Raw genomic sequence first — 14,572 nt, forward strand, 5'->3', positions numbered from 1 at the left:
TAACACAAATATTAAATAATGGTGGCTTTTTGATCAAGAAGTGGTCATCAAACAGTGAATCGTTTTTACAACAATTGAAACCACTTCAAATTAATTCTGAAACAAATATAGATATAAAAACTGAAGGAATAATTAAAACCTTGGGACTTACCTGGAATCGGATCCACGATGAATTAAGATATCAATTAAAATTTAAAACTACACCTGAAAAACTAACTAAAAGGATAATATTAGCCGAAGCACAAAAATTATTCGATCCTCTTGGCTTTTTGGTTCCGACAATAATTCCTGCAAAAATAATTATCCAAAAACTCTGGGTTCAAGGCGTTGCTTGGGACGAAGAGACATCACCTGAAATAAAAAAGGAATGGTTAATATTAAGAAAAGGATTAGAAAAGGTTAATGAAGTGAAAATAAAAAGATGGTTACATACATTTAAGGATTCGATGAATACTATCACTGTTCATGGATTTTGTGACGCTTCTACGGTGGCCTACGCAGCAGCTGTGTATTTGAGAGTAATAATGAATGATAAACAAATACACACCGGGTTGATAGCAGCAAAGGCAAGAGTCGCTCCAGTTAAACCAGTTTCTTTGCCAAGATTGGAACTTTGTGGAGCTGTAATTCTTTCTAGGCTACTTAAACAAGTTCAAGAAGCACTTAGAATATCTAACAATCAAATTTTTGCATGGACAGACTCAAAGATAGTTATGGCATGGTTAACAGGTGACCCAGCTCGTTGGAATGTTTTTGTGAGCAATCGAGTAGTTGAGATAATAGATAATATAGGGAATAAAAAATGGCATCACGTAACATCGGAAAATAATCCTGCGGATATAGCAAGCAGAGGAGAAAACTTACCTGATCTAATAAAAAATAAATTATGGTGGAATGGGCCAAAATGGCTACATACTGATGATATTCCCTTTGCAAAGGGTAATCCAGATTCAACGGACTTAGAAAGAAAGAATACTATTATGCTAAATTTAAAAATCGAGGACACAATTAAAAATACGCTAAAATTCGAAATATTTGATTCTTTACAGGAAATGCTACGAGTGATAGTGTATGTTTTAAGATTTTTGAATTACAAAAGGGGACAAATTACAACTGATAAAGGCATTAAGGTAATAGAAATGGAAGATGCATTAAAAAGAATAATAAAAATAGAACAAAGAAAGGATTTTGCAGAAGAAATAGAAAGGTTGAAGAATAAAAGAAATTTAAGCAAAAACAGCAAACTCCTTTCTCTGAATCCAATATTAGATGAGGCTCACATTCTCAGGGTGGGCGGTAGAATAAGACACGCGAACATACCTTTAGATTCGAAACACCCGATGATTCTTAGTTCCGAAAGCGATTTGGCCACGTTAATCATCGCAGATGCGCACAAGAAAACATTGCATGGGGGTTTGGAACTCACGTTAAACTATTTAAGAGCTCGTTTTTGGATTCTGAGGGTGAAGTCAACAGTCAAAAAATATATACATAAATGTATAATATGCGCTAAACTTAAAGCGAGTAGTAGTTGTCAACTTATGGGAGACTTACCTAAAGCACGAGTCACTCCAGCACGACCCTTCATAAATTCTGGTGTTGACTTTGCAGGTCCCTATGATATATTAATGACTAGAGCACGAGGTGTGAAAACTACAAAGGCATATATTTCTATTTTTGTATGTATGTGCACAAAGGCCATACATATAGAATTAGTAGGCGATCTGTCCTCACAATCGTTTATAGGTGCTTTCAGACGATTTGTAGCACGACGAGGCAGGTGCACAGATATTTGGAGTGATCAGGGAAGAAATTTTGTTGGAGCTAACAAGGAATTAGTAGAAGCATGGTCACAGGCTGGTCTCAATTTCAAGGACAACATAGCAGACATTCTAGCACAAGAGGGTACACAGTGGCATTTTATTCCTGCCTACAGTCCTAATTTTGGAGGTCTTTGGGAGGCGGGAGTGAAATCAATGAAATACCACCTCAAAAGAATATTAAACACAAATGTAACATTTGAAGAGATGACTACAATTTTGTGTGAAATTGAAGCTTGTTTAAATTCACGTCCACTGTGTTCAAAGGCCAGTAATGATATTGATGATGTAGATGTGCTCACACCTGGACATTTCCTAATTGGTGAAGCTCCAATTACTATCCCAACCCCAACCTTGTCAAATTTACAGACAAATTATTTATCACGATGGCAGCACACGCAAAAACTAGTACAAACCTTCTGGTATCGCTGGCAGTCGGAATATTTAACTCGACAGCAACAAAGACCAAAATGGCAAACAAAACAATCTGAAATGGACGTAGGAGATGTGGTTGTGATAAAAGAAGATAATTTACCACCCAGTAAATGGGCCCTTGGTCGCATTGTTGAGAAACATCCTGGAGAAGATGGTATTTGTCGAGTGTATAGCATTAAATATCGCGGTAAAATAATAAAACGTTCCGTTACTAAGTTATGCCAATTATCAATTAAATAAACAGTTAATGAATAACTTATATATAATAAGTTTGTTTATGTTTAATTGAACTTACCTTACCTATTGTATTGTTTTACATTGTAAGTTTTGTGTTAAAACCCGTTTTGGTGGGCGGCATGTTATGATTGTAAGGTGTAATTAGGTCAGTAGCAAATAAACGATCGTCTTGAGAGAACGCATTTTTATTTCAAGCCACAAGCATCAATCAAAACCAACCTTTATTGCAATAACACCAGAAAATCTACGAATTTTATGATTTTTAAATAAAAATTATTCCTATTGTAAATTTTAATTATAAGAATACATTAAATAAATAAGTCTTTTATTACCAAGGCGAGATATTCGTATTCGTATTCGCCGAATAGTAGGTTTGATATTCGTATTCGTATTCGTAAAAGTAGTATTCGTTGCATCACTAAAAGATACCAAAATCGCCTTACTCTATAACGTGCCATGCCATGATGCGACCATGAAATTTTACTCTCAACGCGCCTAAAGAAGTTTCACTTCAATAAACATTTATATTCTTTTTTCACAGGACCCGCATAATAAAACGACCAATCGAACCCCGAGCTGATGAGGACAATATGTCCATTCTATTGGACAGTTTTGGTGCTGGTTTAGTGATCAAAGTGTTTGGATCGCTCCTGCTTGAACGAAAGGTGGTTGTTATGGGAGACCAGCTAGGGTAAGTGTACGATAATAAACTGTTTTACCGACATAAAAACTAAACAAAACTATTTATACTGTTTTACCGACGCATATTAACTACACCCAAGAAGCTTATATCTAATACACTGGAGATTTCATTATGAACATTAACTTGTAACAAGAAAATATGACCTTGAATGACGCCTGTATGTTTTTTTATCCCTTTCACACCTAACTTGGCAAGTGGGTAACTACCTAGGTGTGAAAGGGATAAAAAACATACAGGCGTCATTCAACGTCATATTTTCTTGTTACAATTTAATGTTCATACTGAAATCTCCAGTGTATTAGATATAAGCTTCTTGCCGATACCTAACAATTTTTTTCATAATTTCAGTACTGTATCATCCTGCATGGAGGCATTACAAAGCGCGCTATACCCGTTTGTCTGGCAGCAACCGCTAATATCGACAATCCCGTCGGAGATACAGAGAGATGTGTTAGAAGCCCCTGTGCCAATATTGGCCGGGATGTTGAAAACTGAGGAGTGCGATTTTAGCGTGCAGTTTGAAGAGGTAATATAATAATAATAATTTATATTATTTTTTGACGTGACAACGTCTTATAATTCGATATAGCCGGCTGCACGCACGAAAAAACATGAGTCATGCGGCGTTACCTCGCTCTGAGGCGTTCCATGTAAGGCTTGAAGTGCGAGCGAGAGCGCGGAACGAGCGACAAAGAAGCACAATCGGACGTTGTCACGTTCAACTATCGTCAGTAAACTTTACAGACAACTAATTTTTGTAAAGTATTACACGAGGAACTGTACAGTGATTTTGATCAATCAGAAATTTGTTTATTATGGTTTATTAGCTGCGCTTCGCGGTTTCACCCGCGTGGCTCCGCTCCTGTTGGTCTTAGCGTGATGATATATAAAGCCTATAGCCTTCCTCGGTAAATGGGCTGTCTAACACTGAAATGGCTGGCTATATAACACTGAAAGAATTTTTAAAATCGGACCAGTAGTTCTTGAGATTACCGCGTTCAAACGAACAAACAAACAAACTTATATTATAGTAATAGATAGTATAGATTAGTTAAACCAAATCTTAAAATTACTCGCATCAGTCATTATTATTAATAACTAGCGGTCCGCCCCGGCTTCACCCGTGGTACATATTTATGTTTTCTCTATATAAGAACCATCCTGGTACTTCAAGGAATATAATAAAAAAAGAATTATCGAAATCGGTCCACCCGTTCTCGAGTTATGCGCTTACCAACACATTTTGCGATTCATTTTTATATTATAGAAGAAGATATGTAATCGTAATTGAATAAAGCTAAGCAAATGTGCAGTTCAAACAAAACGAAATACATAGTATATTTTTATTTTATGCCGTCGTTACAAGGTTACGTTGTTGAATTTTGTTGAACTGTCAAATTGCCTATTAAAATGACTCTACTATAGTTAATTACCTACATTTTAAATTTATTTACTTCCTTAGTCATAAAATAATAATAACATTACTTTCCCCAGGGTATGCTCATAGATCTAACGAACACAGGCAAAGTGCTTTTCTACCAAGGCGACGAATCGACCATTTTACCTACATCCAGCTATAAAACATTAAAAACGTCACTACAAATGGAGACAAACAAACAGAAAGACAGACAAGACACGAAAACAAGGAATGTCATGATTTCTGAGGCTTTTTTGAGATTTTTTGTAGACATTTTGGGTGATTTTTGGCGGTATTTTGTGGAAAGAGAGGTTAAAGATGGCGAACTGGGTAGGGATGGTGTTGTTTTTGATGTGAGTTCTATTTTTTTTTATTTGTTTATTGTAACATGTTGAAAAATATAATATACAATTATATTACAGTTATAACATGAGCATGATTTTTAAACGTACAAACAATGATATGGTTCGTTTTATATTTAAAAAAAGCCGTGTGGCACTCGGGGACTGCCGCGGTAAAGCTATTGCATGCTATGCCTTCAAGCCACACCTCCGCGCCCGTCCCCGTGGGGAGCGTGAGGATTTTTCGTTACGGAATTTCTCGATTCAGTCCCTGCGCTCAAGGGCCGCGATAGAAGCTATGCAATAGCTTTAAAATAGATCGAAGTATCAAATATTGACGGATATATTAACGTGTTAACTGCTGAACTGATTTAGATAAAATTTGCCAAAACATAGTTGGTATTACCACAAAACAATTTAAACACAGTCTAACTTTAAACCAGGGATCTGTCACTTTAATAGTTGTCTATGTGAAATACGACAAAACCAGATTAAAGAGAACCCGCGCTTAAAGTTAAACCCTGTCTAAAGTTTTTTTTGTGATAAGACAGAGTATTTTTATTGTTAAATTAAATGTTAAAATTTATGTTAAATGTATGTATGTAATATATGTTAAAGTTTATGTTGTCATTAATAATTAATTAAAAATTTAATATACTTTTAGGTTTATGTCAGGTTTTTTTTTTAATTTGACTCATATTAACATGACTTTTTGTTATTTCTTTCACAGAAAGACGCGTTCATAAAGAACACTTCATCCAAACAAAACCAATATTTCCTGGAATGGTTTACAGAAACGGCAATGTTCAACCATTTCATACAAAACATGGTCAGCTACCAACATGCAGGCGAAAAAAAACTGATCGACACACCCTTGACCGATTTTTACGAACTTTTCAACGAACGAGTGCAAAGTCGTACTAAAACCAACGCTAAAATAAGTGAGAAGAACTATAAAAGTGCAGTGAATAAAAAAGTTAAGTTGCTCAAAACTAAACTGAGGGATTTAGTTGCTTAGTGGACTTTGTGAAACTCAATTTTTAACTTATTTTGAGTGAAAATGTGAGGATACGATTAACTCTGTTTTCAGTTGAGTTAACTAAATTTTGAGTTGAGTTAACTCTTGAGTGTAGTCAAGTCATTTTGAGTTTAGCAAACTAAGTTTTAGTTAACTTTTTTGAGTGATAAACTCACTATTTTGGTTTAACTTATTTTGTGGATATTTAGTGTAAAAAGTGAGAAACTATGTGTTAACTCAACTTGAGTTTAGCTATTTCATTTTTTGTTTTGTAACTCATTATGTATTGAGTTAATTGAGTATAGATAAGTCATGATGGGTTGAGTTAACTCAATATTTGTTCAGCCAACTTAATTCACATTGAGTTAACTAAGTCTGTGTAAAGTTATGTTATTTTGTAGCAAGTTGGTATATTTTCATATCACTTATTAGGAATAAGACTTTGATGTGAAAAAGTGTACTATTTTTACTTGAGTTTTATGTGAAAATAATTGTTATAAACCAGTGTATTTTATGTATTATTTATGTACGAAAAGTCAAAAGAACGCTTCCAGTAAAAAATACACACCGTAAAAATATTTTAGACAAGGAACCTCATTATATTTTTAATAGGGCTGCGCCCAAAAAAAATTTGAATATTGTACCGTCATATTTTTTTTAAAACATCTAATATTTTAACTTATTTCTTGCATGTTAAGTTAAGTAAAACTTTAATATTAATTTCATACTGTGTTGATTTTTTTTTTATTATTAGTTTTTGTGTATGTTTATTGTAATCTCCGAAACTACAATCTCATAAGATTTTAAACGGCCTCAAAATGAGTGATTTTTATAATGTGTAGATTATTTGAATACCAGTGCCTTTTTATATATGTTTATTAAATATATCTTGTAAATATTGTGAATAAATAACTAGTAAAAAGTATCACAAATGCTATAATGTAGTCTTGTATTAAAAAATATTGTTTTTAAACTTGTGTAAGTTTTATGCATACAGAAATATTATAGATAGAGTAGCAATAACTTTTAGAAAGAGAGAAAATATAGTACTCTATCTGTCTCTTTCTACAGATGTATATGTCAGACCGTCCAAACTGTAACCAAAATAGTGGCCGTGACGGTATTACCATGACGCAACCTTGAAATTTTACTCTCAACGAGCCTATAGAAGTTTTACTTCAAAAAGACATATTCTGCTATTTATTTTTAACCGACTCCGACCGGTCGGGAGAAGGTTCTATGTGCGTCAATTTTTTTTTATAAAAGATAATTAAACACTTCTGAAAAATATAGATAGAGTACCGTTATCTGATCTCTCTTTCTAACTGAACAAATAATTAAGGCCCGCTCTATCTAGAATAACTCTATGGTAATAGAAAACATAATATTATAATGTTTTCCATAGAAAAAGTAATATAATGTTGTCTTAAAACTGGTAAATTATTTGTTTGTAAGATATTCATATTGTACTTAGAGTATACCTAATAATCATCATCTCATATAATAAATTGTTAAAAAAAGCAGGAATAATTCTTTCATAAAAAAGAAGTTTTTAATTTTTTATCTACAAACAATTATCTTTACTTCTATGTTTGTTTTCTAAAAATTAAAATATAGTATTTTAATGTGAAGTTTTTATATCTTCAAAAAAAAAACCATTTTTGTAATAGCCCTTATGACTTAAAATTGTCGTCTTAAATTTTTTATAATAATGTAAATATATATTTTTAATACTTGCATCTCACTCTAATGTCTCATGAGCGAAAGAGACGGATGTATTCTGTTTTTCAACTTCAACATTCCCATATTGTAAAATATATAGTCATTTTTATGTTTTAATTTGGATCTGTTATTTAATCGTATGTGTACGGTTGACAAAAAAAATATTATTTTTTTATTTCGAAAAAATAATATAAGTATATATATATTTCATTCCCCTAATCTGATTTTTTGAAAAAATATATTTAACTAAAAATATTATTAATCGTAAATATTAAAAATACTGTAAAACACTTGTAATTTTCATGATTTTAATGCGTTACTTTTTTGTCAACTGTACAATACTTTTTTTTAAACTTTTTTGTTATTTTTTGTGTTCGAAGCCCATAATTATATTAGTCATGTTTGTCGAATGGCTATGTATTTTTATAAGACTGTATTATTTAGATATATTTATATTTTATAGGCATGTGCAGTTTTACTTTGTTAATAAAAATAAAAATGATTTAGTATAACATAAAGATATGAAAATAAATGTATTAAGATCTATGGCAGTTTGTATTCATTTAAAAAAAATATACCTATATAGTAATGGGTACCTACTTCTAATCCTTGCATTTTTTGGAAACTTTTAACCCAGTTATATCCATACTAATATTATAAATGCGAAAGTAACTCTGTCTGTCTGTCTGTTACTCAATCACGCCTAAACTACTGAACCAATTTGCATGAAATTTGGTATGGAGATATTTTGATACCCGAGAAAGGACATAGGCTACCTTTTATTGCGAAATATGTACTACGGGCGAAGCCGGGGCGGACCACTAGTAGCATTATATTTCTTTCTTAACTTATTAAAATAGTTAATAGTCAAATTCATTGGTTTTTATCCCACCTCATTGTTTCTGTATTCAATTTGGAAATTTCGCAGTTCTAAATATGAATTTTATAATCACAACAAAAAATACATTTATAACCCATTTAGAAAATGTTACGAAAAAACACATATATGCATCCTTTTCTTACTCATTCTATTCAATACGTAAGAGTAGTCCAAACTGATTAATTTCATTGCTACGTTAAAAACATTTAAAATTGTTTATGTATTGTAAGTTATTTTAAACTTGACAGTCAATTATTATTGTCAGTTAAAAATATATTATACTTGAATACAGAATATACTAGTTCATAATTTAAGATATTTTTTATCATAGAAGTGGCACTATAGTTTTTTGAATAATTGTATAGTCTGAATGTAAATTCCTGTATTCAGCTTTGTTATGTATGCACAAATGGATTAAAATGTTTTAAATTTTATACTGCTTTTTATTTGATTCCCTATCCCTGCCTTAAGTATGAAAGAAGTAGGTCAACAATGATAAAACTTCTATGGAACGAGTGGTTGCCTCTGACTAAGATGCATTGAATTTAAACGGAAACTTCCAAGATTAAAACCAATCACCCAAAATTTTTATTAAATTCTATAACATGCCTTCCTATCCCGCAATCTGTGCATTTAGATGTACCGGGTGTAATCTTTAAGTGTGCACAGGCATTCCGTAACAATTACATACATATTATATCAATAAAACTTTAATCTGATATCGAAAGTACTGTACGTAATTAGTAGTAATGACAATAATAATTTTTTAAAAATAAAATGAGAAATATCCAAAATTTTGTATTCAAAGCAGATGTTCTAATAAACGTCCTTATTGTGCAATACAAATTTACAGTTTCTAAATGAACTTTCCTTAAAATTTGCGAAGTATAATACCAAAAAAAATAAACCTTTCCCCACCATTATCTCATGCTAAACGTATGGGAGTGTAAAATATATTATATCGTTATATTCTCACAAAGTTATTATTGTCATTTTATTATAGTACTTTCGACATCAGCTTTTTGATATCTTCTTTACTATATAAAAATAAGTCGGGTTTTCCTTCCTGACGTTATAACTCCAGAACGCACGAACCGATTTCCACGGATTTGCATTCGTTGGAAAGGTCTCTGGCTCCGTGAGGTTTGTAGCAAAGAAAATTCAGGAAACATTTCACAGAAGAGCGGGAAAACCGGGAAAATCATTTTTCAAATATAGCGCCTTATGTACCTAACATAATTTCGTTTGGTGTTTAAACTATGAAGGTGGTATTTAAACATAAGGTGGCGAAACGGAGTTCGCCGGGTTCGCTAATCTGTAATAGTTCGCCTGGCACACTTAACGATTACACTCTGTATAGAATAGATTCTTAACTGAGAAAGCATATCTTAAGATTTAAGCTTCAAAAACATTTTATATTCATGCCAACAGATTGCGTGCTACTTGCTTGCTATATTTGCGCTCGTAGACATATTCGAATCTAACGCCATCTAGCAACGTAACTAAATTTTGTGTTTAGGCATTGGAAACTCATTTTAATAATATATTTTAATTTTAGCAGATAGTTATTATCAAAATAAATGTTTTACTATAATGATCAAGACCTAGTTTACCGGTATTTTTTGTTTGGTAAAGCGCAAGTGTAACTACATTTTGCATTTAGGCATTAAGATCTGCAAGGATAATTTCAAATTCTCAAGTACATCTACATAAATGTTATGTGTTTTACTCTAATGATCAAGACCTATAAGTGTTAGTTTACCGGTATTTTTTGTTTGGTTAGTATAGTATAGGATACCTAGTTGTCGTTTCCGTTAGAAAACATTGCACGAGGAAGTTCGTTCCACAAGAGAAATAGTGTTGATAGATAAATTACAATGTGAGGGTCTTCAAACGTAGATTGAACGGGTACATTTTAGGATGTGCGTACCATCACATCTTAAAAGCCTGATGGTTCAGGTTGGTTGGTTGAAATTATTTAATAGTAAATGTCACTCAATTAGTATCACAGAATATTGCTACATCGTATAGGTACCCACTACGGTATGTAAACGTAAATATAAACAGTATGGTAAACAACTAAACAAATGGATTCAAAATAAAACAAGAAAATATAATTCATTAAAATTTATTAAACAAGGTATCAGATATAAAAGTATGGTAATAATCATTATTTACAATAATAGTCCTAAACACCCTTGCAATTGAGTAGATAATGGAATGTATTAAGAAGTCTTTTGCTTAAAGCTTTAAATTGAGCTTTTTCGATGTTCCCTAAAACTCAACCGTACATAGGTTTAAACACCATAAATAAAATATAGGAAGAAAACATCACTGCGTAGATAGATATGATTATAAACAGGTAACTATGGCAACCACAAATTTGACAGTGCATGTCAATGTACCTAAGTATGTGAAATTTTTGGTCAATACTTTATTTTTTACAAATTATGAAATATATTGCGAAAGAAAATCTATTAAATAAGTAGATATTATTGAAGTGAAACTTCTTTACGCGTTGAGAGTAAAATTTCAAGGTCGCGTCATGGCAATACCGTCACGTCATGGAGTAAGGCGACGATTTTGGTATCTTTGAATCTTGCCAAAGAAGTTTCACTTCTGACACGTGTGCCAACAAAAATAATAATATTTAGACTGAAATTAATTAATGTAGCACCTCATTTTTCGAAATCGTTGTACATATTTACTTTTTAGTAAAAAAATGTAGTACACTGCACATAATTTTATCTATCTACGTTCACAATCACACATACAATAACAATTGAGCAATTTTCAATAGTTTACAAAATACATTTGAAATTATTTACGACCAGAAAAATATACGTTACAAAATATAAAAAAAAAAATCTTTGTGGCGAAGTTTTCTAATCTCTGGGGTATTTTATGTGAAATTCTCATATTTTTCGTCGGCAAGAGTAATTTCATGTACACCTTTGTAAAATCTTTTCACATAAATAATTAATGTATTTGTTCGTGATTCATATTAATATACTATATTATAATTATTTTGATATTGCAAATTATTTTAATAGATAATCTTTCGTATAAAAAGGAAAAATAATTTCCTAATAATAGCTTTCTACTAAGTACATGAAGATGAAAATAAGTTTAAAAATACACATTATATTTACTGGGTAACTTATGTAAAATTCTATAAAAAAATGTACTAAATATAAAATCCATTAAAATTACAACGTCCCAAAATATTTAAATACATTTAAATGGTAACACTTAAAATGGCAATTTAATTGCGTATATAATATTTTCTTATCCCATCTTTACTCAAACCTAACTCAGATTTAAGCCATCATTAAACCAAAAAAAAATCGTTTTTTTTTAATGACGTCTCAAAATTAAGTGACGATTAAGTAAACCAAGTTGAATAAGTTCTAGCTTAAATTGGATTAAGTACAGTGGGTATATAATTCCCGTCAACCGTCGGAATCATCAGAAAAACTAGTCCATCCTTCACCAAAATATATTGGTGGTAACACTGCAATGGAAATTTAAAACTGTTTAATGGATAATTAATTAATATTTCTAAGTAAAACTTGAGTTATATTAAGTGAATTTAATGTTATGTTTGAAAAGGTGTGTAAAATTTAATAAAAAAGTGTCAAAATTTCTGGACAATAAAAAAAAGTGATTTATTTTAATTAATAGAGAAATTAAATTGGTATTTCTTCTTAAAAAACGGGCAAAGCTATGTGGAAAACCTAGTATTTATTTCAAACTAGTCATTCCTTGCAGTGTTAGCACGGTACTTAAATATGTATACGACTAGTGTATCATCTATGTCTTTAAAAACTACGTTTATTTTTATGCCGGTAACATCACAGGAAAATATGGTACAGAATAAAAATAATTCGTTATTACTATCATATTTTTGTTATTGTTAAAGTTTGAATTGATTATTATTGAATTTAGAGCGTTTTGTTAATATGTCTCCTTCTATTTTGATTTGATAATAATCTATTAAGTAAAATTTTAGAAAATCTTCATTATTTCAAAATATTATCAGAATTATAGGTATGCTTTGTTTACATTAAAAAAAAGACGTGTGTCACTCGGGGACTGCCGCGGTAAAGCTATTGCATGCTATGCCTTCAAGCCACACCTCCGTGCCCATCGGAGTGGGGAGCGTGAGGTTTTTTCGTTACGGAATTTCTGGATTAGGTCCCCGCGCTTAAGGCCCGCGATACGAGCTATGCAATAGCTTAATAATTTTTATAGGTAAAAAGGTTTTAGAAATATCAAATAGTCGTCTTTCTTTCAAAAACTCAATTCAAACTGTAACATTATCAAAATCTGTTTGTACGTATTGTCATGTTACTTTCATTCAGGTCCTTTAACCGATATCTTTTATTAGTTAGACAAAATATTATCTAAAATATATGTTTATATAATTTTGGACCCTTTTATTTCCAATAAGGCTACCCTAACTCCACACTAAATTACGCTATAATACGTAATTAACGTAATACGTGAGCGATTCTAAAACTAATCAGTCCCTCGAGGACTTTCAGTCAGTGAGACAGCTCACTATGTTACCGTTCTTACTATGTTTATCTTTTTTATATAATTGAGCTCTATTTTATTGCATCTCTGAATATTTAACATTTATAATAATATTGAAAAAAAAAATTTGTTACATAAAGTGATAATTTTACAGGCAAAAATGTTTATTCTGAAATATTATTTATACCAATGAATAAGTTTACAATTCAGCTTTTTGAAGTGAAACTTCTTTAGGTGCGTTGAGAGTAAAATTTAAAGGTCGCGTCATGGCAATATCGTCACGTCATGGAGTAAGGCGACGTTTTAGGTATCTTTGAGCCTGCCAAAGAAGTTTCACTTCTGACACGTGTGCTCGACACACACGCTCTTTTTAATCTATCTGCAGGAATATTTAACAGGAATTGCTTAGATGAGCAGGAGTATTTGAAATATTAACTATTTCTCTAAATAAATCTTCAAGAATGTGTGAAATAGCCGCTTTTGTTAAATCTTATATATAAAAATGAATCGCAAAATGTGTTGGTAAGCGCATAACTCGAGAACGGCTGAACCGATTTCGATAATTCTTTTTTTTATTATATTCCTTGAAGTACGAGGATGGTTTTTACGTAGAGAAAACGTAAATATGTACCACGGGCGAAGCCGGGGCGGACTGCTAGTTATTAATAAATTCAATTGGCTCTTTCATATAGATAATGTCAGCGAGCATTGTCTCAGTAAAAACGGTACCTATAAAATATTACACATAACTTTCCGGTAATTTAAACACACTGTATCTCCTCCTTTCGGATAATATAAACGCATTATCCGAATGTATAAGAGATTCTCTTTCTACCTCTGTAAAGTCTGTTTTAACGAAATCTCTATTTAGAATGCTTTTTAGTTCATCTAAACTACGACTGATATTTTCCGTTTTATCTATGAAATTCAATTCTTGCAATTTATCCTCTCTGCTACTTGAATTTGAGTTATCTTTACTTAGCGGTTGGTATGACGTTTCTTTATGGTTGAGCAGTTTATGAGAACCAGCAATTATTAGTGTAGAACCTCGTCTTATAGTTTCTCTGCCTAGTTCGACGATTTCTATGGAATTTTGGCCGAGAACTAAGTTTTTGTAGGCTTTAATGAAAATGTAGATAATTGCAACAATGCCAGTTATTATTATTGAGTAAGATATTATGGGAGCTGCGATTGGACCGAAGGCTGTGGCGAGGAATATGAGGCGCCATATTGGTGTGGTAACTTCTTCTATTCCCTGAAAAATAGAGAATAAATATGAGCAAACTGAAGGAATAAATGGATAGGTATAAATGGCTGGTCAATCACCAAGGTTTTAAATATATTTTTTTAGCATAAACTGAATTATTTTAAAATATAATAAAACGAAAATTGATATATATGTATGAACAATTGAATTGAATACATTGGAAAGATTCACTGGGTAAATATAAAATGAAACA

General features: G+C 31.7%; 2 protein-coding genes across 3 annotated transcripts in view; one reads left to right on the top strand and one right to left on the bottom strand.

Moving 5' to 3' along the window:
• Positions 1–8,239, top strand: part of LOC149895766 (uncharacterized) — a 66,116-nt gene extending 57,877 nt beyond the window's left edge. Inside the window, exons 8-11 of the mRNA XM_090118639.1 lie at positions 3,034–3,183; positions 3,544–3,721; positions 4,690–4,965; positions 5,684–8,239. Coding sequence (XP_089974765.1) covers positions 3,034–3,183; positions 3,544–3,721; positions 4,690–4,965; positions 5,684–5,971 — 892 coding nt within the window. The 3' untranslated portion in view covers positions 5,972–8,239. The remainder of the gene's footprint in view (positions 1–3,033; positions 3,184–3,543; positions 3,722–4,689; positions 4,966–5,683) is intronic.
• A 4,178-nt stretch (positions 8,240–12,417) lies between these two features.
• dsb (scavenger receptor class B member debris buster) overlaps positions 12,418–14,572 on the bottom strand; it is a 122,289-nt gene continuing 120,134 nt past the window's right edge. For both annotated transcript variants that reach the window (XM_090118484.1, XM_090118485.1), the window contains one exon: positions 12,418–14,367. In XM_090118484.1, the coding sequence (XP_089974610.1) occupies positions 13,852–14,367 (516 nt within the window). In that variant the 3' untranslated portion in view covers positions 12,418–13,851. The remainder of the gene's footprint in view (positions 14,368–14,572) is intronic.

The sequence above is a fragment of the Colias eurytheme genome, chromosome 30, assembly GCF_061535395.1.
Source record: "Colias eurytheme isolate Ceu_HAF_F1 chromosome 30, ilColEury1 Martin Lab GWU primary, whole genome shotgun sequence".
Taxonomy (NCBI): Eukaryota; Metazoa; Arthropoda; class Insecta; order Lepidoptera; family Pieridae; genus Colias; species Colias eurytheme.